This window comes from Parathielavia appendiculata, assembly GCF_033297405.1.
Source record: "Parathielavia appendiculata strain CBS 731.68 unplaced genomic scaffold N657scaffold_9, whole genome shotgun sequence".
NCBI classification, from domain to species: domain Eukaryota; kingdom Fungi; phylum Ascomycota; class Sordariomycetes; order Sordariales; family Chaetomiaceae; genus Parathielavia; species Parathielavia appendiculata.
In genome coordinates, this window is record NW_026944228.1 from 538656 (window position 1) to 563368 (window position 24713).

The 24713-nt window shown below is 55.5% G+C and overlaps 12 protein-coding genes and 1 non-coding gene across 13 annotated transcripts; 6 read left to right on the top strand and 7 right to left on the bottom strand.

The window, feature by feature from the left end:
- Positions 1 to 135: 135 nt before the first annotated feature.
- On the bottom strand, positions 136 to 242 carry N657DRAFT_t100. Its single transcript has one exon. It is a non-coding gene; the product is annotated as a tRNA-Lys (tRNA).
- A 318-nt stretch (positions 243 to 560) lies between these two features.
- N657DRAFT_646988 (V-type ATPase) lies at positions 561 to 2029 on the bottom strand. Its single transcript, XM_062793229.1, has 5 exons — positions 1903 to 2029; positions 1723 to 1735; positions 1469 to 1598; positions 1138 to 1401; positions 561 to 1084 (listed from the first exon to the last, which is right to left on the bottom strand). Exons 1-5 carry the CDS (start codon positions 1917 to 1919, stop codon positions 1020 to 1022), a joined length of 489 nt encoding a protein of 162 aa, XP_062646071.1. The 5' UTR covers positions 1920 to 2029; the 3' UTR covers positions 561 to 1019.
- A 389-nt stretch (positions 2030 to 2418) lies between these two features.
- Positions 2419 to 2976, top strand: N657DRAFT_576005 (L30e-like protein; the record flags this gene model as incomplete). Its single annotated transcript, XM_062789147.1, has 4 exons — positions 2419 to 2538; positions 2598 to 2614; positions 2670 to 2778; positions 2833 to 2976. 4 exons carry the CDS (start codon positions 2419 to 2421, stop codon positions 2974 to 2976), a joined length of 390 nt encoding a protein of 129 aa, XP_062646072.1.
- Positions 2977 to 3577: 601 nt separating this feature from the next.
- Positions 3578 to 6790, top strand: N657DRAFT_575904 (uncharacterized protein; the record flags this gene model as incomplete). Its single annotated transcript, XM_062789137.1, has 3 exons — positions 3578 to 3803; positions 3909 to 5805; positions 5860 to 6790. The coding sequence occupies 3 exons, from the start codon at positions 3578 to 3580 to the stop codon at positions 6788 to 6790; spliced, it is 3054 nt and encodes a 1017-aa protein (XP_062646073.1).
- A 115-nt stretch (positions 6791 to 6905) lies between these two features.
- Positions 6906 to 8078, bottom strand: N657DRAFT_575989 (uncharacterized protein; the record flags this gene model as incomplete). Its single annotated transcript, XM_062789144.1, has 1 exon — positions 6906 to 8078. The coding sequence occupies one exon, from the start codon at positions 8076 to 8078 to the stop codon at positions 6906 to 6908; it is 1173 nt and encodes a 390-aa protein (XP_062646074.1).
- A 1182-nt stretch (positions 8079 to 9260) lies between these two features.
- On the top strand, positions 9261 to 12162 carry N657DRAFT_646992 (transketolase). Its single transcript, XM_062793230.1, has 6 exons — positions 9261 to 9409; positions 9568 to 9614; positions 9694 to 9789; positions 9859 to 9943; positions 10001 to 11659; positions 11719 to 12162. The coding sequence occupies exons 1-6, from the start codon at positions 9356 to 9358 to the stop codon at positions 11833 to 11835; spliced, it is 2058 nt and encodes a 685-aa protein (XP_062646075.1). The 5' UTR covers positions 9261 to 9355; the 3' UTR covers positions 11836 to 12162.
- Positions 12163 to 13381: 1219 nt separating this feature from the next.
- Positions 13382 to 13708, top strand: N657DRAFT_576322 (uncharacterized protein; the record flags this gene model as incomplete). Its single annotated transcript, XM_062789162.1, has 1 exon — positions 13382 to 13708. A coding segment is annotated over one exon (327 nt), but the record flags the coding sequence as incomplete, so codon positions are not given.
- Positions 13709 to 14800: 1092 nt separating this feature from the next.
- N657DRAFT_576411 (uncharacterized protein) lies at positions 14801 to 16594 on the top strand (the record flags this gene model as incomplete). The annotated part of the gene is made up of 2 exons (XM_062789173.1): positions 14801 to 15355; positions 15434 to 16594. The coding sequence occupies 2 exons, from the start codon at positions 14801 to 14803 to the stop codon at positions 16592 to 16594; spliced, it is 1716 nt and encodes a 571-aa protein (XP_062646077.1).
- Positions 16595 to 17427: 833 nt separating this feature from the next.
- On the bottom strand, positions 17428 to 18201 carry N657DRAFT_621627 (uncharacterized protein). Its single transcript, XM_062790627.1, has one exon. It carries the CDS (start codon positions 17780 to 17782, stop codon positions 17516 to 17518), a length of 267 nt encoding a protein of 88 aa, XP_062646078.1. The 5' UTR covers positions 17783 to 18201; the 3' UTR covers positions 17428 to 17515.
- Positions 17965 to 18201, bottom strand: N657DRAFT_576028 (uncharacterized protein; the record flags this gene model as incomplete). The annotated part of the gene is made up of 1 exon (XM_062789149.1): positions 17965 to 18201. A coding segment is annotated over one exon (237 nt), but the record flags the coding sequence as incomplete, so codon positions are not given.
- Positions 18202 to 18962: 761 nt separating this feature from the next.
- N657DRAFT_720784 (uncharacterized protein) lies at positions 18963 to 20442 on the top strand (the record flags this gene model as incomplete). The annotated part of the gene is made up of 5 exons (XM_062797512.1): positions 18963 to 19000; positions 19214 to 19428; positions 19519 to 19793; positions 19981 to 20223; positions 20395 to 20442. The coding sequence occupies 5 exons, from the start codon at positions 18963 to 18965 to the stop codon at positions 20440 to 20442; spliced, it is 819 nt and encodes a 272-aa protein (XP_062646080.1).
- A 155-nt stretch (positions 20443 to 20597) lies between these two features.
- N657DRAFT_646994 (alpha/beta-hydrolase) lies at positions 20598 to 21917 on the bottom strand. The gene has a single exon (XM_062793231.1). The coding sequence runs from the start codon at positions 21642 to 21644 to the stop codon at positions 20823 to 20825; it is 822 nt and encodes a 273-aa protein (XP_062646081.1). The 5' UTR covers positions 21645 to 21917; the 3' UTR covers positions 20598 to 20822.
- Positions 21918 to 22172: 255 nt separating this feature from the next.
- N657DRAFT_646995 (uncharacterized protein) lies at positions 22173 to 24570 on the bottom strand. Its single transcript, XM_062793232.1, has one exon. It carries the CDS (start codon positions 24331 to 24333, stop codon positions 22354 to 22356), a length of 1980 nt encoding a protein of 659 aa, XP_062646082.1. The 5' UTR covers positions 24334 to 24570; the 3' UTR covers positions 22173 to 22353.
- Between the last annotated feature and the right edge of the window lie 143 nt (positions 24571 to 24713).

Below are 24713 nucleotides of genomic sequence, written 5' to 3' on the forward strand. Positions count from 1 at the left end.
TTAGAAAACGTGAGCACACAAGGCACTCAGAAGGGCCTCCGCCGACTTAGTGACCGATGGAGGAAAGACCCGGAAGGAAAAAAGACAGAAGAAACTGAAAGAAAATAGAAATAATCCAATGGCCGACGGGAATTGAGCCCGACGTGGGGGTCGAACCCACAACCTTGAGATGAACCCTGCGCATGGGACTGATGACGATCATGCATAAGAGTCTCACGCTCTACCGATTGAGCTAGCCGGGCGAGGCTAATCCGGTTACTCGTTGTTGTGTTGGCGGAGCGTTGTCAGAGTTTTTCTGCGTGCTGGAGAGGGTGTTCTCGCCGAGTTTGTGAATTTAAGAGGGGCGGGCCAGTCGGGAGCTGGCCGGTGGAGCCCGGGCTCGGAAGAAGTTGGAAAGAGAAGCGCGAGTGAAAAGAGTCTGAGATGATGTGAGCGGTGATCTAGTACGTCTGTTGTCAATCAATAGCTGTAGTTTTTGACTTCGGAGTCTGTTGGCTCTGTTGCTGGATGTTGAGGGATCGAAATTGCCTTGGCAGAGGTGAGGGCCATCCGCTAAGAGACAGTGAGAAAGCCATGGATTCATAACATTACAAGTAGTACGGAGTACTCAACTACCTGCTCTCTGTAGCATCACTCGTCACGGCATGCCGATCACCGGGTCGCCACAACAAGTCCTCGCAGCAGCAACCCATTGCCGAGTAGACTACAATCTTATCCGTCTATGATGAAGGACCCAAGACCCAAAGCAATGAGCAACCCTAATTTGACACTAGCACATGTACGTCCCGCGAAGCCATTAACCAACCGTGTCCGAGATGCGCCGCTTGCTCAACCCCCCCTAACTGACCTCCCCGCTCACCCCTAAGCCAACCCCAACGTCGTTGCCCTGTTCCGCGTCTTGCCATATGCCAACGCATAGGATCGCAATTTGTGTTGTAGATGGTCCACGAACAAGTATGGGTCGTGGGTAGTTTCAGCTTGTCCCCTCATACTTTATCCGTGTTAGATGTGAAAGCTTATCAGCAGGAGATGTTGAGCGTCGCCTTGGAGTTCATGAGCAGCGCAACAATCAAACCGTAGAGACCTATGTCTGTTAGCGCAACCTCGGAAGGCGGCTTCAGAGCCCCGCCGACTTACCCAGAACTTCAGCGAAAATGAGAATCAGAATCATGCCGACGAAGAGTCTCGGTTGCTGGGCTGTACCGCGGACACCAGCATCACCGACAATGCCGATGGCGAAACCGGCGGCCATACCCGCAAGACCAACGGCAAGACCGGCGCCGAGCTGAATGAAGCCCGTGTACAGGGCGTAGTTGTCTTGTGAGAGACCGTCGGAGATCAGGACGGACACGACCAGGCCGTAGATGCCGATGATACCGGCCATAATAACGGGGACGATGTCTGTGCGCATTTCTGTCAGCAACCTCACCCCCGGATAACCCCTAGCTCTAGCCGCGATGAGGCGTACTCTTGACGATGAGATCAGGCCGGAGGACACCCATGGCGGCGATGCCGACACCCGACTTGGCGGTGCCGTACGAGGCGCCGAGGCAGGTGAAGACGATAGCTGCTGTGCAGCCCATGGCACCGAAGAAGGGCTGTGCAATGTCAGTATCAGAGAACGTGTAATCGTTGGCTAGAATGCGATTCGGTCTCAATTTCGACGTCGGATCCCGAGTGCGTCACCGCGGACAATGACGGCTTCAAGAGGGGGATACTGACGGCGTAAACAGGGCTGCGAAGGCGACATTGTCAGCGATAGCTCTAATACACAGACAGAAAACGCAACATGCGCCCGAGATGCGCTGGCTACTGTTGAAAGCGAAGCCTTAAAGTTGCGGAGGGCTGGAACAAGCTCGGCGGGTTTGAGGGGAAAGAAGCCGGCCCTGGAGAGTGGCTTACCAAAGGTCGGAAGACATTTTTTGGAAGGCTGAGCGCTGCGCGGCTGAAGCGATTGAAGGGGTGAGTAATTGATGTCTGGGGAGGGTCCCAAAATTGGTTGCGGGATGGAGCGGCGTGTCGGAATTCAGTTTGGGTGGATGTCGTTGATGGGTGACAGTTCGAGGTTGGCTTGCCGGCGAGGTGTGTTACCAGGTTGCAGGTGTGTGTTGGTTGGCTGGCCTGCTGCCCGTGCCTTGGCTTCTAGGACAGAGCTTTGCTGGTGGCAGTGTAGCACGGACCAGAGAGCTCCACTGCAATTAGGTAATTATTCTGCCTCGGTTGACCGCCCAAAGTTTGCATTCAACCAGCGTCGCTTTTTATTGTCAGAAGCGTTCAACCTTTGTCAGCCGTTTTCTCGCGATTGCATTCTCCTACGGCATCCCGTCGCAACCCCAGGGCGAGCAACCGCAGTGAACCCTGGTGACAAGAGAACCTTGACCATATCCTCATCTTCACCCTCGACCGATCGACGCCACGATGTCTGCCGCTCAGAACGAATCCGCCGCTTGGCCCAAGGCTGAGGACCCTGCGCTGGTCCAGGAGCTGCTTGACTGCGTGCAGCAGGCCAGCCACTACCGCCAGCTCAAGAAGGGCGCTGTGAGTTTATTGATATATCCATTGACTGCAATCAGAGAAAAGGCTAACTAGGCTTTAAGAACGAAGCGACCAAGTCGTACGTCCATGCATGGTGCGATCATCCTGCGACCCCCGACTGACAAAATATGCAGAATCAACCGCGGCACCAGCGAGCTTGTCATCCTTGCCGCTGACACTCAGCCGCTGAGCATTGTGCTTCACATTCCCCTCATCAGCGAGGAGAAGAACGTGCCCTATGTGGTATGTCGTACACCACGCGAATATTGGACAGGGCAGAAAACTGATCCATAACAGTACGTCCCAAGCAAGGTCGCCCTCGGCCGCGCCTGCGGTGTGTCTCGTGCCGTCATCGCCGTCTCCCTCACCTCCAACGAGGCTTCGGACCTGAACTCCAAGATCCGCGCCCTGCGTGACAAGGTCGAGCGTCTGGCCATGTAAAGCAGACATTGGTGCGAGGGAGTTGTGGTTCAGGGGGCGTTGGTTAGGTGGGTAAGACGGGACATTATCAGGACGGTAATACGCCTGCGCATGTCTCTGCCGCCGGACTGGCTGCATAGAGCAAGATTCGGATAGTTACCAGACCTCTTGTAGCTAGCAGGAGTTGGCTACTTAGGGAATACACTGATGAATTCTCCCAGTGTTTGTACCTAATCGAAGTCAGGGTTGGGGTTACCTTAGTCTCCGAATCGCTTTTCCGTTTGCCCATCTGGCGTGGGGATGCTGCAGGATGACGCCCGGCTGCGGGACGTGGTCAGCACCCCACATTTCTTCGACATCATCAGCGCCAGGTCAGGGCCCATAGCCGAAAGCCCAGCCCAAGTCAAGGCCAGCCGGATTGCTCGCTGAGAGCCTAAGGTGAAGCAACATTCTCCCCCAGGAACAATAAGAATCGGCTGTATTTTCCTTCCCTTCATTCCACACTGTCAGCACCATATTCGTCGCATAAGAATAACTACCGCCCACACCCACTCTTACACAACAGAGTCCCCCGAATCTGTATCCCCGTACATGATCTGACTCCTATTCCACACCTCCAACCATGTCGGGTCTGGCGCGCAAAGTCGTCATCTGCGCTACCGTCGACGGGCTGGTACTGCACCCGCTCAACTCGCGGAGGGACCCCAACCAGCAGCAGCGCTCTTCCACGCCCGCTCCAGTCCGCATAAAGTACGGCAACGCCTCTATCTCCCCTGTCCCGCGCGACTCTGCACCCGATCTCTCGTCTCTCCCGCCCAACGGTTCGTTTGAGGCGTTTGGTATTGTCGGTACGTCCGTCTTACTCGGAAATAAAACAAACAATGCATTTTGTTTGTAAGCTTGCAGCCAAAACCGACTGACATGACTCTCGTCTTCCTTCTTTTCTACACTAGGCCTGGTCACGGTCTTCCACTACAGCTACCTCATTTCCATCACGCGCCGCCAGCAGGTCGCGCAGATCCGCGGTCTGCCCGTCTACGTCGTTACCGAGGTCGCTCTGACGCCATGCACGTCGCGGCATGATGCGGCCGAGGCCGTGGCCAAGACTGCGGCGGCGCTGAGGGTTAGAAAGGAGAAGCAGCAAGAGGGGGAGGGCGACGAGGGGAGCGCGGCGTCGACTGGTACTATTACCGCTGCCGTCAGTGGCGATGAGACAGGGCCTGAGACTTCTCTGGGGCTGGGCGCGGGAAGTGGGAAAGGAGGAACAAGGGAGAGCGAGGAGGGTGGGGCCGATGATGACGGGGAGGTGGCGAGCGAGGGGGAAGGTCCCGGGTTGGAGGCGAGTGGAAACGCCGCGGTGAGGCGGAGCAGCGTGGCACAGGATGTCATTGCGAGGAAGGGGAGTTATGGGAGGTTCGCGCAGAGGTGGTTTAGTCGGGCCGGGTGGGCGATGGATCAGAAAAGAAATATGGGGTTGAGCGCGGATGAGGGTTCTTCTGGTGTTGGGAATAAGGGGCCTAGTGAGGGCAAGGAGGCGCAGGTCAAGTCCGGGCCGGCGGACGACACCGACGGCAAAGTTACCGCCATAAGCCTGCTGCCCAAGCTGCTGCGGACGAGCCAGATCCTGTTTGGGTCCAGCAAGACGTTCTATTTCGCCTATGACCTCGACATTACGCGCAACATGACGAATCCGAAAGTGCCCGAGACACCACTGATGCCACTGCATGAACATGTCGAGCCAACGTACTTTTGGAATCGGAACATTATGCAGCCTTTTATCGACGCCGGAATAGACAGCCTTGCTCTGCCCCTGATGCAAGGCTTTGTGGGGCAGAGGACGTTTGTTGTGGATAGCAACCCTCCACAGGTCGATGACGGCGCGCCCAAGAACTCGGTTGAGCTTAGCGACTTCGCCTCGTCTAGGGCTGCGTCGCCGTCGCCGTCGCCTTCGAACAAGCCCACCGCCGAGATGCGGCCGACCGAGAAGCCGTTTGACATCACAATCATCTCGAGACGCTCCATCAAACGCGCCGGGTTGAGGTACCTCCGTCGTGGCATTGACGAGGACGGCAACGTGGCCAACTCGGTTGAGACAGAGCAGATTCTATCACCCGCAGACGCGGCTTGGGACCCGAACGCCAAGGTGTACTCGTTTGTGCAGACAAGGGGGAGCTTTCCGCTCTTCTTCACGCAGTCGCCCTACTCGCTGAAACCGGTGCCCGTAATGCAGCATTCCCCTGACTCGAACTTCGCGGCGCTGAGGGAGCATTTTGAGGGGCTGCGCCGGCGGTACGGCTCGGTTCAGGTTGTCAACCTGGTTGAAAAGCATGGCGTGGAGGCACCCATCGGCGAACTGTACGAGCAGAGTGTCAAGCGACTCAATGAGGAGTCCGGTCCGGAGGTGGACAAGGTTAGGTTTGAGTGGTTCGACTTTCACAACGTCTGCCGCGGCATGAAGTTTGAGAACGTCTCGTTTCTCTTGCAGACCCTGGGCGGTCAGTTGGAGGAGTATGGGAGCTCTGTCTCTGTCAACGACCAACTCGTTGCCCAGCAGAAGGGAGTGTTCCGGACAAACTGCATGGATTGTCTGGACCGGACCAACGTGTGCCAGAGCTCGTTTGGCAAGTACATGCTGGACCTGCAGCTTAAAGAGCAAGGGTTCGATATGGGCACGCAGGCGGATCAGGTGAATGCCTGGTTCAACACGCTGTGGGCTGACAATGGCGATGCCATTTCGAAGCAGTATGCTTCCACCGGTGCAATGAAGGGCGACTACACAAGGACGAGGAAGCGGAACTACCGAGGCGCATTGACTGACGCTGGCTTGTCCTTGACTCGTTTATTCAATGGGTAAAGTGGCATTTGAGGTTTTCGAAAAAGGTACACTTGCTGATGTTTGTCCAGCATGTTCAACGACTTCTTTCTGCAAGCCAGCATCGATTTTTTGCTCGGCAATGTCACTGCTCTCGTATTTGAGGAGTTCGAGGCCACCATGATGACCAAGGATCCGGCGGTATCCATGCAGAACATGCGCCAGCAGGCCATCGACCTCTGTCAGAAGCGCGTGGTAGCTGACGAGTCTGAGGAGTTCATCGGCGGCTGGACGATGCTTACGCCTCGGGTGCCCGATACGGTGCGGAGTGGGTCGATGGAGGAGGCAGTCCTTCTCCTCACCGATGTAGCGCTGTATCTCTGCCGGTTTGATTGGAACCTGGACAAGGTGTCATCCTTCGAACGAGTGGACCTGGCTCATGTTCGAAAAATCAAATTCGGAACATATATCACATCGACCATGTCCGCGGCCCAGACCGATGGCATGCGCAACGTTGGCCTGGTCATCGAGTACCAGCCCGGGCTGACCGATATTACGCGGGTCAACACGCGATCGTTGTCCTCCATGTCGGACACGCCAAAGGCGCACGGTTCGGATGAAGCTGCCAAACAGGATGCTGAATCAGGACCCGCTGAACCAGCACCGGCAGCAGCAACTTCTGGTTTTGCCGGGTTCTTATCTCGCAAGCCGCAGGCCACTCCGCCCCGCAAGATCGCCCTCAAGGCACTGCACAGCCAGACATCGGCGGCCGATCCCATGGCCAAGAGTAAGCAGGACGAGCCGGGCGCCATAACCCGCCTGACCGAAATCCAGCAGGTGGTGTTGGTCTCGTCGGAAATCGAAAGGCTGGCCATTCAAAACCAGCCTCGGCTGGCGGGGAAGAGCCCAGAGGAGGCAAGCCTGATCGAGAAAGGTGACATTATCTCGCTGGCGGAGGCGAAGAAGAATACGACGCTTCTTGAGCAGCTGGGGCATTCCATCAAGAGGCTGGTTTGGGCGTAGTAGAGAGTGGTGTTGGGCGCGCAGACGCAGGATATGTGTAGTAATAAACCCCACCGGAGTAGAATTCACCATAGAAGCCTTACATCCATCCACCTTCCATCCACCCACCGGCCTTTCATTGGTCATCGTCCCCGATACTCGCATCCTCCGCCCTGTAAAGATGCAACTGATACCGCATGTTCTCCAACGGAATCGGGTACTCCAGCCCCGCGACGTCCAGGCGGAACCAAACCGAGTCGGCCGACTCGACTTTAGCCCATCGCCGCCCGTGCACCGGCTCGCGTCGCGTGCCCAGCATGATGCGGTCGAGCAGCCACTGCATCGGGTAGCGCTTCGCTTCTTTCCCGACGCTGGTCTCGGAGTAGCTGCCGGGGCTGTCGACGACGAGGAGGATCGAGCCGAGGGGCACGGCGGAGGTAAGGTTGAGGAGGAAGGTGGTTGTTTTGCCGATGCCGCTTGCTGTGAAGAGCTCGTTGAGGGTGAAAAGGATTGTTACGAGCAGGGGGTCGGTTCCTAGCAAGGACGCTAGGTCAGATGTGCTGAGGGCCAGGGCGTCTTGTTGGAGAAAGGTCGGGGCGAGGTGTGAGGGAGGAATGAGGGCGGTGTTGGAGAGCTTGGCGGGTGCGGTGGCGTACTTGGATATTGGTGGTGGGGTGGTGATGGCTGTGGTGAGCTTGGTGATGACGGGTTCCCACGGCCCGGAGTCGAGGAGGGTTATGGAACCTGACATGGGGGACGGATGCTGGCTTAGGAAGGCTCCGAAGGCGACGAGCTCGGCTGCGCCGCCGCCGATGGACAGGAGTTTTAGATTCTGTGATGGCGGTAGGTCACTCGTGGGCGGAGCTCGCGTCTCATCACCATCGTGCTCGTCCGTTGGTGTGACATCGAATGGTTTGGACAGTATGAGTAATTTGAGATGCTCCTTGATGCCGCTTAACACCGAGGCGTAGCATAGGGCCCTTGTTGGGCTCCATCGCGCCGCATACACGTCCAAGTGCTCCGGGTCACCAAACGCCCTGGCAAAGTCCCGGTCATAGAGTGCCTGTTTCACCGACTGCAGGGTAGCTGTGAGGCTGGACGACGAGAGAACGTCGTGGAATGCATGTCTGAACACATCCAGGACCCTCTGCTGACGCTTCCTGTCCTGGTCGGAAATTGTATGCCTCTGATCATGCTCAATCTGGGCATCCTTCGATGAAAGGCGGGTTTGGGTCTTTTTTGGCGGTTTCTTGGTGTTGTTGCTGGCCGTGGCCTTGGCGCCTGATGAAGCCCCTTTTCTGCCGGTCATGCTGGTGTTGACTTGTTTTGATATTGCTTGTTTGGGTGTTAGACCGTTTTCAGTTTCATCTCAGTTGGATGTCTTTTTCAGGGTCAATAATACGGGATTACTCGTGTAGAGATTAGGCTGAATTCGCTTGTATGTTCGCGACGGATGAAACGAGTTGAGAGAGATTCTGGCCCACTTCGAAAACAGAGTTTGAAGTTCTGGGTAGTGAGTGACCTATCTCTAAGACCCAACAACTACCCATGCTAAATATCTACGAACAACTACCGGTCAAATCAAGCACGGTCCTCCATTTTTATCAATGCAATCTGAGAAAATATCTCGCCGCCTCGCACATCTCAATGAAGCAAGCGATAAGATTGGCTACACCTTGGCTTTGGCTTCAATGGGAGATTTAAACCTTTGAGCTCCGCAACCGGCCAGCAGGTGACCAATAGCGCCAGCCGCATCAAGCATGTCCGCAATGCGACAGCTTGAATGCCCCGCCTCCTCATGAAACCATGCTCGGCAGGCAGAAAAGCTCGTCTGGGATGGGCGACGGAGAAACTTGCGAGACGGTGTTTTTAAGAGAAACCCGGGATATGTCTTGGCATGTGTGAAAAGCGCTCACTGATAGCATTGAGGGCTAATGGGGGTTGGTAGCCTCACCGCGGAGATGGTGGTGCTGACTGAGCGGCTGACTGAGCGAGCAGTGTCAGTCAGTGTGTTGACAGACTCCCACGAATGGAATTGGTTATCGCAACACATCTCCACGGATGTGCTCTTGGCCAGTTGTTCTATCGCCATGTGAAGGACACGTACAGTCGCTCTAGCCCCTCCATCCGTGGCACGGCAGATGGAGTGCACAAAAAGTCCGAACCCTCGACGTCAGGCGGATCCGCTGTGCTCCGATGTAGAACTCCATCGGCATCATTGGGGCAACGGGGCAGAGTTGAATGAATATTGTGTAGACGGGGGCTGTAGTGAACCGGTAGAGATCAAGCCGAGTCACTTCAAAACTCCACCGTAGCATTCATCCGAGCGAACCAGAAGCCTCACGGCAGCTCGCTGCAGCTCGCGGCTTCCCAACCTGCGGGTGTGCCTACCCCACTGGTCTGGATCCAAAAGAGGTGTCGACACCCCAACCCGGGTGATTGCTGGAGCAAGACATAAAACTAACACCCCACCTTCCTCGCACTTCCACCTCCTCTTCTTCGCATCCTCCTCCAAGCCCCAAGACTCTGTCGCAGCAGTAAACCTGACCCTTTTTACACTCGCACCGGTCCGGAAAAACAGCAATCATGGGTTTCAGCGAAGTTGATCAGCTCGCTATCAACACGATCCGTGTGCTGGCCGTGAGTTGCTGCCCCTCAGCGAGAGATGACCCCGCCAAACGAACGTTTTCGCCCCACCATGAGCTGCTTTCTCTCTCTCTCTCTCAACCAGCGCATCAAGTCGAAATGTAAAATACATAACGATCTGAGCATATGCTAACGAGCTCTTCTGCCTCTAGGCTGATGCGACCGCTCACGCCAACTCGGGCCACCCGGGTGCGCCAATGTAAGCCCGATCCTCAACAACAGGACAGCAGGAGCTGTCTGGCCGCCGATGCCGGACTAAGGCCGCTAACTTTGGCTAGGGGCATGGCACCCGTCGCCCATGTTCTCTTCAATAAATTCATGAGGTTCAACCCCAAGAACCCCAATTGGGTCAACCGGGATCGCTTCGTCCTGTCGTAAGTCGCTCCATGAACGCTGGTCCTGTTGGGTGAAACTCGGCCATGCTGCTGACAGTGATGGCTCAGCAACGGGCATGGCTGCATGCTTCAGTATGCCCTCCTCCACCTCTATGGGTATGAGCTCTCTATCGACGACCTGAAGGCCTTTCGCGTATGTTTCACGTTTCCCGGCCCCATCTCCTGCGGCCTATGCTGATGAAGCTGGTAGTCGGTCGACAGCATAACCCCTGGCCACCCCGAGGCTCACGACACCCCCGGCGTCGAGGTCACCACCGGCCCGCTCGGCCAGGGTATTAGCAATGCCGTTGGTCTCGCCATGGCTCAGGCGCACACCGCTGCCGTCTTCAACAAGCCCGGCTTCGACCTGATTGACAACTACACATACTGCTTCCTCGGCGATGGCTGCTTAATGGAGGGTGTCTCGGCCGAGGCTTGCTCTCTGGCCGGCCATCTCCAGCTTGGTAACCTCATCGCCATATGGGACGACAACAAGATCACCATTGATGGTGACACCAACCAGGCCTTTACCGAGGACGTCGTGAAGCGGTACGAGGCGTATGGGTGGCAAGTTCTGACGGTTGAGGACGGCAACCACGATCTCGAGGGCATCGCCGCAGCCATCAAGAAGGCCCAGGAGGTTAAGGACAAGCCCACCCTCATCCAGCTCAAGACCATTATTGGTTTCGGCTCCAAGCAGCAGGGCACCCACGGCGTCCACGGCTCTCCCCTCAAGGCGGACGACATCAAGCAGCTCAAGCAGCAGTTCGGCTTCGACCCGGAGCAGAGCTTTGTCGTGCCCCAGGAGGTGTACGACCTCTGCCACAAGGTGGCCGCCTCTGGCGCTGCGCTCGAGGAGGAGTGGAACAAGCTGTTCGCCAAGTACGGCGAGCAGTACAAGGCCGAGCATGACGACCTCGTCCGTCGTCTGAAGGGCGATCTTCCCGAGGGCTGGGAGAAACACCTCCCCACTTACACCCCTGCAGACTCTGCTGTTGCGTCGAGAAAGCTCTCCGAAATCGTTCTCAGCAAGATCTTCGATGCCATCCCCGAGCTGGTGGGCGGTTCCGCCGACTTGACGGGCTCCAACCTGACGCGGACCAAGGGCGCCATCGATTTCCAGCCCCCCGCGACTAACCTTGGCACCTATGCTGGCCGCTACGTCCGCTACGGTGTGCGCGAGCACGGCATGGGCGCTATCATGAACGGGCTGGCTGCCTACGGCACCATCATCCCCTATGGCGGTACCTTCCTCAACTTCGTCTCATATGCCGCTGGCGCTGTCCGCCTGTCGGCTCTTTCCCGGGTGCGCCTCATCTGGGTTGCCACCCACGACTCGATCGGCCTCGGCGAGGACGGCCCGACTCACCAGCCTATCGAGACGCTGACGCACTTCCGTGCTCTGCCCAACTGCATGGTCTGGCGCCCGGCCGACGGCAACGAGACCAGCGCCGCTTACTACGTCTCCCTTATCTCCAAGCACACCCCCAGCATCATTGCTCTCTCTCGCCAGAACCTGCCACAGCTTGAGGGCTCTCTCATTGACAAGGCCGTCAAGGGCGGTTATGTGCTTCATGAGGAGGAGAAGGCCGATATCACGCTCGTTTCGACCGGCTCCGAGGTGTGCATCTGCATTGATGCCGTCAAGGAGCTCGCCTCAAAGCACAACATCAAGGCCCGCGTTGTCTCGATGCCCTGCTTCGAGGTGTTCGACACGCAGCCCAAGGAGTACCAGCTCAGCGTTCTCCCCGACGGCATCCCGTCGCTGTCTGTTGAAGTCATGAGCACCATGGGCTGGGAGAGGTACACTCACGAGCAGTTTGGCCTCAACCGCTTCGGTGCGTCTGGCGCGTACAAGGATGTGTATAAGGCAAGTCATTCCGACCCTTGAGTTCGGCTCGCGTGTGCTAACCTGTCTGCGTGCTACAGAAGTTTGAGTTCACCCCTGAGGGCATCGCCAAGCGGGCCATCGCTACCATCAACTTCTGGAAGGACGTGCCTAACATCCGGTCGCCCATCAACCGCGCCTTCCAGCAGATTCTCTAACTTGAGGACGCCGAGGAGGAGCAGGCGCATATCTCGCGAACAGCGGTATCGAGTCGGAGATATAGCGATAGACATGTCTTGGTGCAGAAGGAAAAGCATCGAATGTGATGCAAGAAACCATCGGAAGGCTATGTCTGGTGTTGTCGGAATACGGCGGTTTGAACAGTTGCCCTTACGATTTTGGGAGCAAATAGACTTTTGTGTTTCCATCAGCTCCTGTGCAATGACACCGGTTTCTTGCCATGGGCTTCATGAAAGAAAGGCCTTGCTTCTTTTCGCGCTGCTGTGCTCGAGTGCAAGGATGTGAAAGGGCGACAAGACGGCGTAAATTGTCACCCAGAGAGGGGCAAATCCAAAGTTAGAAAAGTGGTAATGTGCCGTATAGAAGACATCTCTAGTGTCAACGTAAGGTGTCATGGTTTAGCGTCCATATGCAAGTCCTATTAGGACAATATAGAAATGTAGGGCTACAGGGGCGTAAAGCCTTAGGACCTACCTTATACCACAGTAGTCTCTACTTATATTCGGATAAGCGAACCAATGTGTACTTAGGTGATTGGCTCAGCCATCCCTACAAGAGCCGTTGAGCTCGTCGTCTCAATCACCTCAGGCTCGTTATGCGCTTCCTCCTTTGTGTCTACCTCGCCGCCACCATAACCTACGCCATAAAGTCCCTAGCATTTCCGTTTGCCGTGGCCTGTTGATGATGGCAAACATACTCACTCTTCCTGCAGAACTTATCCACAGGATCCTCGCCTGCCTCTCGCAATCAGACCTCTCCAAAGTCTGTCTTAGCTGCAAGACACTGCAGCCCTTCGCGGAATGGCGGTTTTACGAGTCCGTTGAGTTCTTGTTCGACTTGGACCAGCTCGCATACTCGGGCGATGCAGAGTACCATGTCGGCCTCCCAATCTACAAGTTCTTCCGCACCATCTGGCACCGCCCGGAGCTCGCAGCTCATGTCAAAGCAGCACGCTTCGCCACGGAGAATGTGGACCGGTGCATTGTGCCGGACGCGCCGCCGCCGACGGTAATTCGGCAGGCTATGGTGGACGCCTGGACACAAACAGGGCTGCCGCTTCAGAGCGTTGACCATAACATTGAAAAGGGCGACTTAAGCATAGTGACAGCCGTCGTCCTTGCACGGCTACGTCACCTGGCCAGGCTGGAGGTAGGCTATGTTCTGCTTCAACAATCGCCACACGTAGTGCAAATCCTCTGGCACTTGTTCGGCGGTTCATTGACGGACAACGTCGCCGGCTATCGCGGGCTGACCCACCTCTCGGTGATGAACGACCTCGACAGCAGGATCATCCGTGTCAACAACAACGCACTCGGCTTGTACGATCCCGATCTGCCCGAGCTCGCCGACACCATGCTCTCGTTTTTTGCCCTCCAGAATCTCGAAGAATTCGATCTCGTCTTCCATTCCGAAGCTGACCTGGGGCCGTGGCGAGACGACAAAGACAACAATCGTGTCTCGCTGCCGCGGCTTCGCAGACTGGGCATTCTCAATTGCGGCGCCAGCCCGGCGGCGCTGCGCTGCATGCTCGCCGCCACGCCCCGGCTCGAGACGCTCGAGTTCTTCTTCGCGCAGGACTTGGAGGGCCTCAAAGCGGACAGGGACTATGTGCTCGAGCACCACGACGAATGGCGAGAGTTCGCGGCCGCGCTGGACCCCGTGCGAAATACCCTGAGGAACTTGACCATCTCGGTGGATTGGGGCTTCGTGGATGATATTCCGCCCGATTCGATGGACGTGGACTGGGTCGACGGCATCTGGCATCGGCGCGGCGACGTCGGCTCGCTGCAGCACCTGGCTCGCCTGGAGAGGCTGGAGGTGCCCATCTTCGTGCTGCTGGGTTGGAGGCCGTCACGAACACGGCGGAGAGGCCTGGCGGATGTGCTCCCCGCGAGCCTGAGGGAGCTGTGTCTGCGGGACGACCTTGTCGATTATGGAGACTATTATTGGACTCCATGGAATGAGCGTGTTGTCGGCAGAAAGGTCGCTGAGTCGTTCCGGGAAACCTGCGACCCGGCGGCTGTTCTAAACGAGTTGGATGACTTGATCTGTGGTCCTCCTTTCTCGCCAGAATGGGAACCGCCTGTCGCGCTTCAAGCTCTGTGTCTGAAGATGCAGTTGCACCACGTCTGGCCACTGGAGCACCTGAAGGATCTTGAGGCTGTCTGCCGATCCGCGAGGGTATCGTGTACGGTGCGCATGCGTATGAGCGGGTTTCTCACGAGGTGGGATGACTGGAGCGACGAGGTCAAGGAGATCATCATCTACGATCCAACGGGTGGAAGTCCTGAGGGGCGATCTTCAGAGATGGACACTTCGGAAACACAGGGTTTGGAAGAGTCGTCCAGTTCCGACGGGGATTCTCTTTGGCGAGAGGCTCCGGCTGCTGAGAACTTGGCCAGGGAAACCTCGAACTCGTGCTCGCCATCATCGTCGGACTCATCCGGTCGAAGGCCTGACTTGTGGGAGGATATGTTTGAGTGCCGGTATCTCAATGAGCCTAGCAGGGTCTTCCGATATAGAGATGGACGGTAAGAAGGCAGGTTGTATTGTCCGGATACACAAGTACAATACGGAACTGCCCAACTTGGGACGGGAAGTTGTGGGGCAGTGTGGAGAAATGTGGGGCACAAGCTCCCTTTGCCGTCTCTGTGTAACAGCCACCTCGCATGTGCGACAACCTCCAAGCGGCTTCCATGACGCCCAAACATTTCACCAATAACAAACCTCAGGTCTATGAAAGTCAGTTCGGCGACGGATCAATTACGCTTCCCTTTACTATTACACACGGCACCATTGGATTGAAATCTAAAACTTCCCAACATGGACGAAGACAAACAAAAGGCCGAGAAGATCGCAGCGGCCAAGAAGAAGGTGTGCTGTTCTCCGAATCCTACTTGATCAAAGAATGGCGCATGCTGAAGATGGTTTCAGCTTGAGCAAATGAGAAAGGCGAAGGCCAAAAAAGCCGGAGGCAGTACCAGGAAGGGCGATTCTGCTGCAGCCCCCGCCTCCACCACCAAAGACGCGCCGTCATCACCAGCTACCGATGCCCCTGAAAAGCAAGAAGAGGAACAACCCCAAGAACAAGGAAAGCCAACTGAAGACTTTCCCGCTATCCCAGAAGATGCCGCAGCCGATGTTAAACCGACTTCTCCTGAGCCGGCCCAGTCGACGTCAACACCCTCCCTGGCGCAACAATCCAAGGCGCGGTCGGCCTCCTTTAGGCAGGGTTCAGTCTCGGCCAGCGGTGCCGTGCCACTGTCTTCAGGAGCTGGCACCGGGATGGGACTGTTCAGTCCCGAGGGCGAGACGGCGCCGGATATCTACCGCAAGCATGTGTTGCGGATCGAGGAGCTCGAGAAAGAGAATAAGGCGCTGGCGAAGGGGGCGAAGGATGCGGAAAAGCGGTGGCAGAAAGCTGAGGAAGAACTGGCTGACCTGAGGGAGCGTGAGGGTACTCCTGCAGGGGAAGTTGGGGAGGACATCAGCAAGTTGGTATGTTGATATCAATCGCAATCCCTGACCAGAGAGGCCCTTACAACGTCGGGACCTAACCCTCCATCTCCCAAACAGAAGACCGACCTGGCCGCCCTCCAGCGCCAAAACGCCCAGCTCCAAGCCCAGCTCACCCGCCGCCACGGCGCCTCCCCCTCCATCTCCATGACCACGCCCCCCGCAGCAGCAACAGCAGCAGCCACCACCGAACTCGAAGCCCAGCTCCGCAGCAAATCTGCCACCATCGAGACGATGGAACTCGAAATGTCGCGCCTGCGCGCCCAAGTCGAGCGCCTATCCGTCTCAGCCTCGACACCCTCCGAACAAATCACGGCGCTAGAAGAAAAACTCGTGCGCGCCGAACAGGCCGCGGGTTTTGCACAACGCGAGCTGCATGACTTGAAACTCGAGCTGGAGCAGGCGTCCAAGCGGGTCGTTTTGGAAGGGTCCGGGCGCGCGTCGGCTGAGACAAAGCTTCGCGTGCTCGAGCAGCAGGCTGCCGAGGCGGTTGCCGCGCGGGATGAACTCCTGAAGAAGGTGGAGGGGTTGGAGAAGAAGGTTGTTACCTTGACGGCGCTGCATAAAGAGCAGGATGGGCGGACGCAGACGCTCCGGAGGGAAAAGGAAGTGTTGGAGAAGGAGGTGGTGGAGTTGAGGGCCATGTTGGAGAGCGCCGAGGCGGAGAATGTGCGGTTGAGGAAGAGGGATGCGGCTGAGGGCGGCGGGGATGACGACGCTGTGGATGAGCTTGAGGAGGAGGAGAGGTTGAGGCTGGAGAGGAGGGTGCGCGAGCTCGAGGCGGAGAACACAGACCTAAGAAGGGGGATTTGGCATGAGAAGCGGAAGCAGATGCAGGTTGGGCCTGACGAGGCGAGTGTTGTTGCTGGTGTGGGGGGAAGGTTTGAGACGGTTGATCTTGGTGGGTTTACGTCGCCGTCGGCGAGGAAGGGGGCTGCTGGAAGTGGTGGTGGGTTGGGCGATTTCTTCGCTAGTGGCTTGACTGCGTTGACGGGTGGTGTTGGTGCCGGGGGGGGCCATCATGACGAGTTGTTGGAGGATGATGATATGGAGTTTGATGAGGAGGCCTTCCGCAGGGCGCAGGAGGAGGAGCAGAAGAAGAGAATTGAACGGATCAAGGAGATCAAAAGGTCGCTCAAAAATTGGGAGAGCTGGAGGCTGGATTTGGTGGAGAATCGGAGGGGTGGCGGAGAAGGGATTGGGGAGATATTTGAGGTCTGAGTTATTGTTGTTGTGATGAGTGAAAAGGAGTATAAACAGTGCTTGTGTGACCCTGGCTACTGAATCTTGAATAACACATGGCATAGTCTGTTGATGACTCGGTCTCTTCTGATGCAGTCGGTTTTGTTCTGCCATCCTGCGAATTGAACATTCAGCCGAAGTTCTTGACCACTTCGATTTCTTCCCGACCTGTCACAGCCTTCATTTCTCGCTATTCGAATTCTTCTACTAACTTTCTCGCTTCCTCCACTTACTGACCACTTTTCCCAACCGCTGGTTTCCAAAGCTATAAAGTCCTTCTCAGCACTCAATCTCCTCCCGTACCTTCTTCCCACAATCTTCCTCCTGCATACTTCTTCCTTCCGCCAGCCAATAAACCCCCTCCACCACAGCCATCCTCACATCCCCTTGGTTCTGGAAGAGGGTAGGAAGAAAAACACGGAGCTACGCCAGGCCTTCGCAATGTATACCAGCAGGGCATCGACAGCTCTTCTTGCGACCAGTTTCCGATTCCTTGCTTTCCGGGAGCATTATGCTTCGCTGAGAGACAGGCTCGCCACGGAAATTCTCCAGTTACAACCTCTTTCAGCTATCGACCTCCTTCAACCTGCAATCTTCAGTCCAGCCGAAATCTCCGAACGGCGTCTGACGGGAAATCTTCCGTCGTTGCCCTTGAGGCTGATCTTGCCGGTTCTCAGCGGCGGGGAGAAAAGCAGCGCTGTCAGTCAGTTACGCATAGCAGCTTAGAGTTGCAGGAATTGATACGTGAATGCTTCTGCTTGGCATGTTTTGCCTATTCTTCCATTCTCATTCATTTCCCCTTCAATATCTCTCTCGAACCTTATGATGCAGCCCACCAAACTTTCTCATTACACTTTGTTTCTCGCATCCAAAGGCGAAGCTCGGCTTTCTTTATCCTCCTTATTTCCTCCTCTTTTTGTTTCCTTCTCCCTCCTCCTTCTTTTTCCTCCTTTTCCGCTCCGTCTTTCCTCCTCTTTTCCCTCCTTTTGGTTCCTTCCTTTCTCCTCTTTTTTCCCCTCCTTTCTTTTTCTCCTTTTCCTCCCTTCTATTTTCACCTCCTTTCGCCCCTGTTTCTGCCCTTTCCTTCGGTTCATTTACACCATTTCTGGAGATGCTAGTTTTCCACGGTTGGAGCATGCAGTACCGGTGAAACGGGTGATTTTCCATCCCTGTTTCCCTTCTCTCCTTTCAACATTCGTTGAATGACGACCAACGGCTAATCGAAAGAGACAGTTGCTCACACTTTCGTCCTGCTTGTTCAACTGGAAGGAAAGCATCGATCGCCGTTACCGAAGTCTTGACAGAAGACTGAAGATGGCTTCAACCTATCAGTCAAGTTTCAACTCGGGTCATTCAGGTAATCTTTCAAATGTACCATAAAGAGACATAAACTCCCCTACAAAATTTAAAGTTAAAGGTACTCCACAGTTACCTAAAGACAGAATGAAAAAAAGTATGGAAAATAAAGGCATTACCTGAGCAGTTCCTTTATAATAGTAAATTAATCTAGTACCTGATCTATCATAAAGTACTCCTCCTGCACATATAAACAATCCACTTGACACAAATCCATGTGCTAAACCTAAAAGTATTATTATTATTCCTACACCGCTGTGCCCTTGGGCTTGCCGGACCTTCAACAACTTACTATACAGGAAAACCGCGCCCTCGTGGGCCGGGTGAAAAACCCATATCGACAATCAAGGAAACGATCAGTGTGCGATCCTGCAAATACAAAGTGGGAAGGCCTCTTGGCCTTCGAGGGAAAGGGTATTAGACTTCGAGCTCCAGCTCCAGCCTCCTGGCCAGACCGTACATCGGCAGTTTCCCCGAGTCCATCAGCCAGTCCAGGATCCTCCCCGTTAGCCGTGCAGCTTTGGGACTGATTCCCTGTAGAACAGAATAAAAGTCCCTTCGCGTTCTGATTTCGGCTCTCTCCCATCTTCGAGTCAACGGTGGGACCTAAAAGTATACCTCCTTCAATGTCTTGAATTATATTACTAAATACTCCTATTAGATAAACTGCGGCATGAGATACTGAACTATACGCTATTAGTTCTTTTATTTATTCTCATGTTAATAAATATTAGAACAAGTGAACTTCAAAGTAATACTAGTAATAGTATTCCTTTAACTATTATTGTTGGAATAATAATTAGTTATTTTTTATTTCAAATGTTGCCTTATGATATTTTAATATCAAGTCATTTAAATGACAGCAATTTAAATGAAAATATCTACACTATACAAGTGTCGGGAGGAAGAAAGCGATATCAAGGATGAATGCTTAACAAAAGCCGTCGACTTCGGGTGCCCAGGTACCCACGAGACCATCTCAATCTCGAAGATGGGCTCCCTATCCCGGCATTGGCGACAACCGCCCGGGTCAATCTCAAAGGGGCCTTATATATACCCGGCCCTGTTCGAAATGGGACCGGCGTCCATCTCCGCGGGAGCTGTTGCCCAGCTTGTTACCCAGGGAGCAAGAATCCTTTCTGCCTGCAAAAACCATTAGACGCGAAATCGATGGACAGACGCGCAATGATTTGTGGAAGCAGGATGACACTGACACGGCTAATGACGACACTGCAGCTGAAGGGTCCGGCGCAATGAACAGGGGGAGGATGCATCCGAGAACGAGGAGGTGGAGGACGATGAGGTGGAGGACGATGAGGAAGTGGAGGACATCGAGGAGATGGAGAACGATAAGGAAGTGGAAGACGGTGAATCGGACGATGGTGATTTGGAAGAGGACGGGCCCTCTGAAAATGAGGCTTCAGGCGACGAGGAATCTGAGAATGAGCTGCTGGAAGGTGAGACTGGGTAGACTCAAGCACCGTCTGACGAGCAGGTCCTCGGCTTGTACAAGCTCTGGAGCCCTGAAGACTTTCCACCTCACGGAGGATTACCTGAGCCAACAACCGCCAAGGAAGTCGCCTTCACGGCGATTGTTTCGGTGCTCTTCATCACAAGCCTCAGGAATGGCGCAGTACGTCCTGACAAGATTGCCATCGATCAAGCTGGCCGTCTCTACAACAAAAAGCACCCTTCCCCCTTCGCCTCCCATATCGGCAACTACCGCGAAGAGTTTCTCCGCATGGTCGACAAATTGAGCAATAAGTTGGAAAGTGCGCACATGAAAAGAACCATCGAAAAGGCGTTTGTCGAGTTCATTTGGGTTGAGAATGCGGTCGGATGTCTCTGACAAGCAAAGCGAAAAGGCAGTCAAAGGGCTTCTCAAACTCGCTGAAGTCGAGGTGAACCAAAGGCCGTTCGAGGTCGACAGACTCTAACTGGCTCTCAAAAAATGCGAAAAGGCCATACCGTTTTAAGCAATGCCATATCCGCAATGACTCGTGCAGCAGGACCTGATCGACACGGGCTCGACTAGCCTGAAGCGGTGGAACAAGTTGAAAGACATGGATGTGCTCGGCAATGGAACGGAGTTGGTGCTTCCGGACAATCTTGACAACTACACTGAAAAGCTGGGAGCCTACATCACGAGCTACCAATGGTGCTTAGGGATGACATTGCAGCTGAAGGATCGCTTGGTGGTGGCCATCGACCAGCTGCGTCACGGCCTCTACGAAGCAATGACGATGCAGGCAGTGGGCGGGATTGGAGGACAATTATCATGCCTGACGAATCTGCCTCGACTCAGTCAGTCACATTCTGAGCATTGAGAAGCAAGCTCGTGAGAACTGCCAAACAGGCATAACAGCGGGGTGCGGACGTCACGGTGTCTAAGGGGTATTGGGCATGCGCTGCACTACTGGCAGCATATTTGCTGGTGGACTCTTCGGACACAGGGACCGGAGATCTGCTAGGTATGAAGGGGACTATCAAGGTTGAGGTTGGGGTTGCGCACAGAAATGGCGATGGGAAAGGGAGAACTGGTGGCCGGGGTTTCATGCCTTTCCATTCCTGTTTTGCGGGACGGCTGACGAAAAGCTATGTAATCAACTCCAAAGCATTGACTTTTCTACTCTGCTTTCTTTCCATTTCAAATCTCTCTTTTTCAGGTTGACTATGACATTACTTTAACACGGAAACTGATGACCTGAAGTAGATGGTGGTTTTCGAGCCTCAATGATTTCCTTAGTTATTTCAAACCACATACCTAGTGAGCACACGCATGAACGGAGCGTGCTTGGGCTGTGCCTCTCTTCTTGGCTACTTGCTTATTTACTCCTTGTGAGGCCGAAACCTAAAGCCACCCATTTCTCAGCCTCTCGGCAAAGAATTGAATCATAGGCAGCGCCTCCTCCCGATTCCTAGGCATACCATCATCCGCCCTCTTCCACCGCACCACCTTGACCGCCTCGAACTCCCTCTTCAACAAATCCACCGCATCTTCATCCACGGCCTCACTCTCTCGCCCACAACATACCAACACCGCCGTCTTGGCCTTCCCCAACCCACTCACAGTCGGCACCATGGACATAGGCAACCCCCCACCAATTGAAACCACCCCCTTGAACTTCCTCCCTCTTTCCTTGTCCTTCCCATCCTCCTCCGTAACATCCTCAACCCTCTTCCCCATCCTCAACATCGAAGCCAACCCCAGAGCCAAACTCCCACCCTGCCCAAACCCAAAGAGCATCACATCCCCAACTTCCCACCCACACTTCCCCACAAGCACCTCCCCAACCAACTGCTCCATAACCCACTGCTTGGCCGTCTCAAACCCCGGATCAGCGTCGACCTCGCCCGAGGCGCTCGAAAAGGAGAGATCATTTCCCCAGTGATAGCCCTGCTCGCCATCCGGATCTGCAAGCAGCGCCGGAAGCGGTGCCGTGCCGCGGACTGAGATGGCTAAGACGCCAGGCAGGGCCAGGTTCCGGGCGAAGGTGGCGAAGGGGGCTGACGAGTCGCCTAAGCCGTGGAAGAGGATGAGAATGGAGGTTGTTGATTCTGGCGGATTGGGGTAGACTAGGGAGATGGGGCTGGGCTCATTCGGGCGGTGGGTAGGGTGCGAGGGGAAGATCGGGGTGAAGTCGGATTCTGTCGGGATGCGTGTTGGTGGCATTTTCTGGTTCTTGTTCTTTCTGGAGTTGATTTTGTGGGATTTGGTATTGAGTCGTGACAATGGGCAATGGTTGGTTTGACTGGGATTCTTAGTCGAGATGGCGTGAGTTGTGAAGATGGATGCTCGGGAGAGGACGTCAAAGCCATGTGGAGATGGGTTCCGTCTTGGCACCCGCTCGAGACGCTGCTGCCGGGTGGGACCTGCTCGGCCGGAGCGGAATGGGATGCCGGCGGTTGCTCCGGCCGTCCGGGTCTAATACCTATCGTTGAATTTGCATAAATCTTGGTGTCTCAAGGGGTAGCTACCTATAGTTTCCTTCGCAATTAGAATCAGACGCCGTCTCCATCTTTCAGCAGCTTACCGAATCCTTCATCATTAATCTCCTAAAGGCCTCGGCTATGGTGGCCGAGCATGCCGGGCGAGTCAAGGTCACGGTGGTAAGCAACCATTCTCTTGCTGGGGCTATGGATTTCTCTGTACTGACCATGCCGAAGGAGGACATGAGATTTGTGATGGGAACCTGCCGGAAGATGGCACCATGGGCGCATCCCATCACTCGCAAGTGAACATCTATTCATGTATCCTCTGTTTAGCAGACTCAGAGTCCGAGACCCAGGCAAGTATCACTCGTCTAGCTGCATTCATAATATTGTAATCAACAAAACCATCTAGACAGCCCATTGACCCAACCCATCACCAGACATAACTCTCATAATGTTCCCATAAACCTCTGCTCCTCCCTCGCCCTTAACCTCGACGGACCAGGCGCCATATGCGACCAGCTCTCCTTGCCATCCCACTTCCCCGCCTTGGTATAATCTCCGCGCTCATTCCCCTTCATCCACGCAAAGCGAAAGTACTCAGGCACCTCCGGGTCTTGATCCCTCACCCACGTGACACTCGAGACATTCGAGATATTCTCTTCTTCGCCAACCCCCTCATAGAAATACTTTCTGAACCTCTCCACGTCATTCACGAGCACACTAATCCCATCAAACGTGCCCGGCGGCGGGTCCCACGCAAAGGTAATGTTCGTATTGGGCACAATGACCGGCACACGGATCGACGGCAGCGGCGAGTCCAGTTGGCCGTCGCCGAGAAGGGAATAATCCGTCTGCAGGACGGGATCGAAGCCCCAGCGGGCGATGCCGTTGACAAAGAGGCCGATTAGCAGGCCCTGGTAGAGCAGCGAGGGCCGCATCTGGATGGCGGTGCCCGGCAGCAGGAGCAGCGCGAGGATGTAGTGGTGGATGCGCAGGTTGAGATCAGGCAGGACGAGACAAATGATAATTCCCCCGACAAAGAGGGCGTACAGCTTGAGGTTGCGGATCAGCCGCCCCTCTTGCCGGAAGTACCAAGCTTGCGCCGAGGCGATGACGGCGAGGATGAGGACGATGATGGCCAGTGCAGCGCGAGCGCCGGGCTGTTGCTGCAGGTCGCGGGAGGTGAGGCGTTGAATGGGGATAAAATCCAGCGTGTAGTTGGTCAGGGCGCCCACCCACGCCGCTCCGAGCCAGAGAACCGTCTTCTCGACCTGCGCCGTCAGTCCCTTCAGCGTCCTCCTAACGCCCATCTTGTCGTACATGACCCATGCGACGAACATGGCGGGCAGAAATCTCCCAATCTCGGCGGAGAAAAGGGAAGGGATGTCTCGATGACTGGGCGTGTCGGTGACCATGCCGACAGTCCAGTAGAGGACAGTGAAGAGAGGGAAGAAAAAGAGGGCTGGCGAGGTGACGAAGAGCGAGAATACGGTGGTGAACACGACGGAGACGGCAAGCAGCGACCAGATAACGTCCCTAGCGTCACAGGTGATGCCCGGCTCGAAGGTGAAGGAGAGCGGGAAGTACGAATCAAAGGCGATGCTGGTAATGCCGTTCCTCGTCGTGCTGTTGAAATTCGTCCGCCTCCCGATGAGCTTCACCACGCCGCAACCGCCATTGGTATTCGAAATGACGCCGGCATGAATGGCCGCGCTGCAGATGTGCGAGTCGCCGCGGTACACTGCCGGCCCGTCCGTTGCCTCGGGCGGCCCGCCGATGACGAGCGGCTGGTAGATTATCTCCTGGTCCCCGACGGCACGCGGGTTCAGAACATGGTAGCTAGCGCAATTTGCGGGGCACCGGAAGGGATATCCGCCATCGGTAAACGGGCGACAGTTCACGCCATCCACTCCGCATCCATTCCCAGACGTCCAGTACGTCGACCCGCAGCCGATCTGCGTGGGCGTCCCCCACTCTGGGATCTCGGCCGCAATCAGGCCCTGGCGCATGACCAGAGCAAAGGTGAGGAGCCATATCCCAAAGAAGGCAAACACGGCAAAGGCTCTGTGAGATTTCCGCGGGAGGTACCTGTCGAGCAGGACGATGGGGCGGTGCTGTACCTGGGGGAATAATGGCTCGATATGGTAGCGGTGCGGATTGGGAGGGCCTCGAGCCCAATTCGCGGTGGCCTTTATCACGCGGCGGACTGGGTATGGGACCCATTTGAAACGCTTCCATGTGCCTTCGTCCTGGATGAAACGGGGCGTGGGCGGCGACGTGTCTGGCTCGAGATCCTCGACCAGCGGGGAGTCTCGGATTGGTGCGTCGGGATGGTCGGCGCCGATCGTGGTGGCATCCGAGTCGGCCGCATCGTTGCGCTCTTCATGGCGAACTTGAGTGTGGGTTTGGGCGCTGTTCTCATCCATGGTGGGCCAACGGTCAATCGAACAGTCCGCTAGAAAAACTCAAGGTACCCGACGCGCAAGTTAGCAAGTGATGTCGGATGGCTCGGAGATGGAGTGGGCCAGGAACCAGCCAACACGAAGGATTGCAAAGGGGAAATGCGACGGAGTTAGACCCCTCTTAAGGGAGAACGGATGACTAACATCACATCCGGAATAGAATCAGAGAAGATGAAAGCGATGGCATGGAGGATGGCACAGAGAGGGTCGTCAAGCACATGGGCGCGACCCCTGCTGCTCCCGGTTCCTGCGGGAGGGGCTGAAAGCCCGAAACAGCCTTGCCAGGGCGGGGTACGGGAACGGTGGGTCTTGACTGAAACCGGTAAGTAACACTTTAGTGTAGG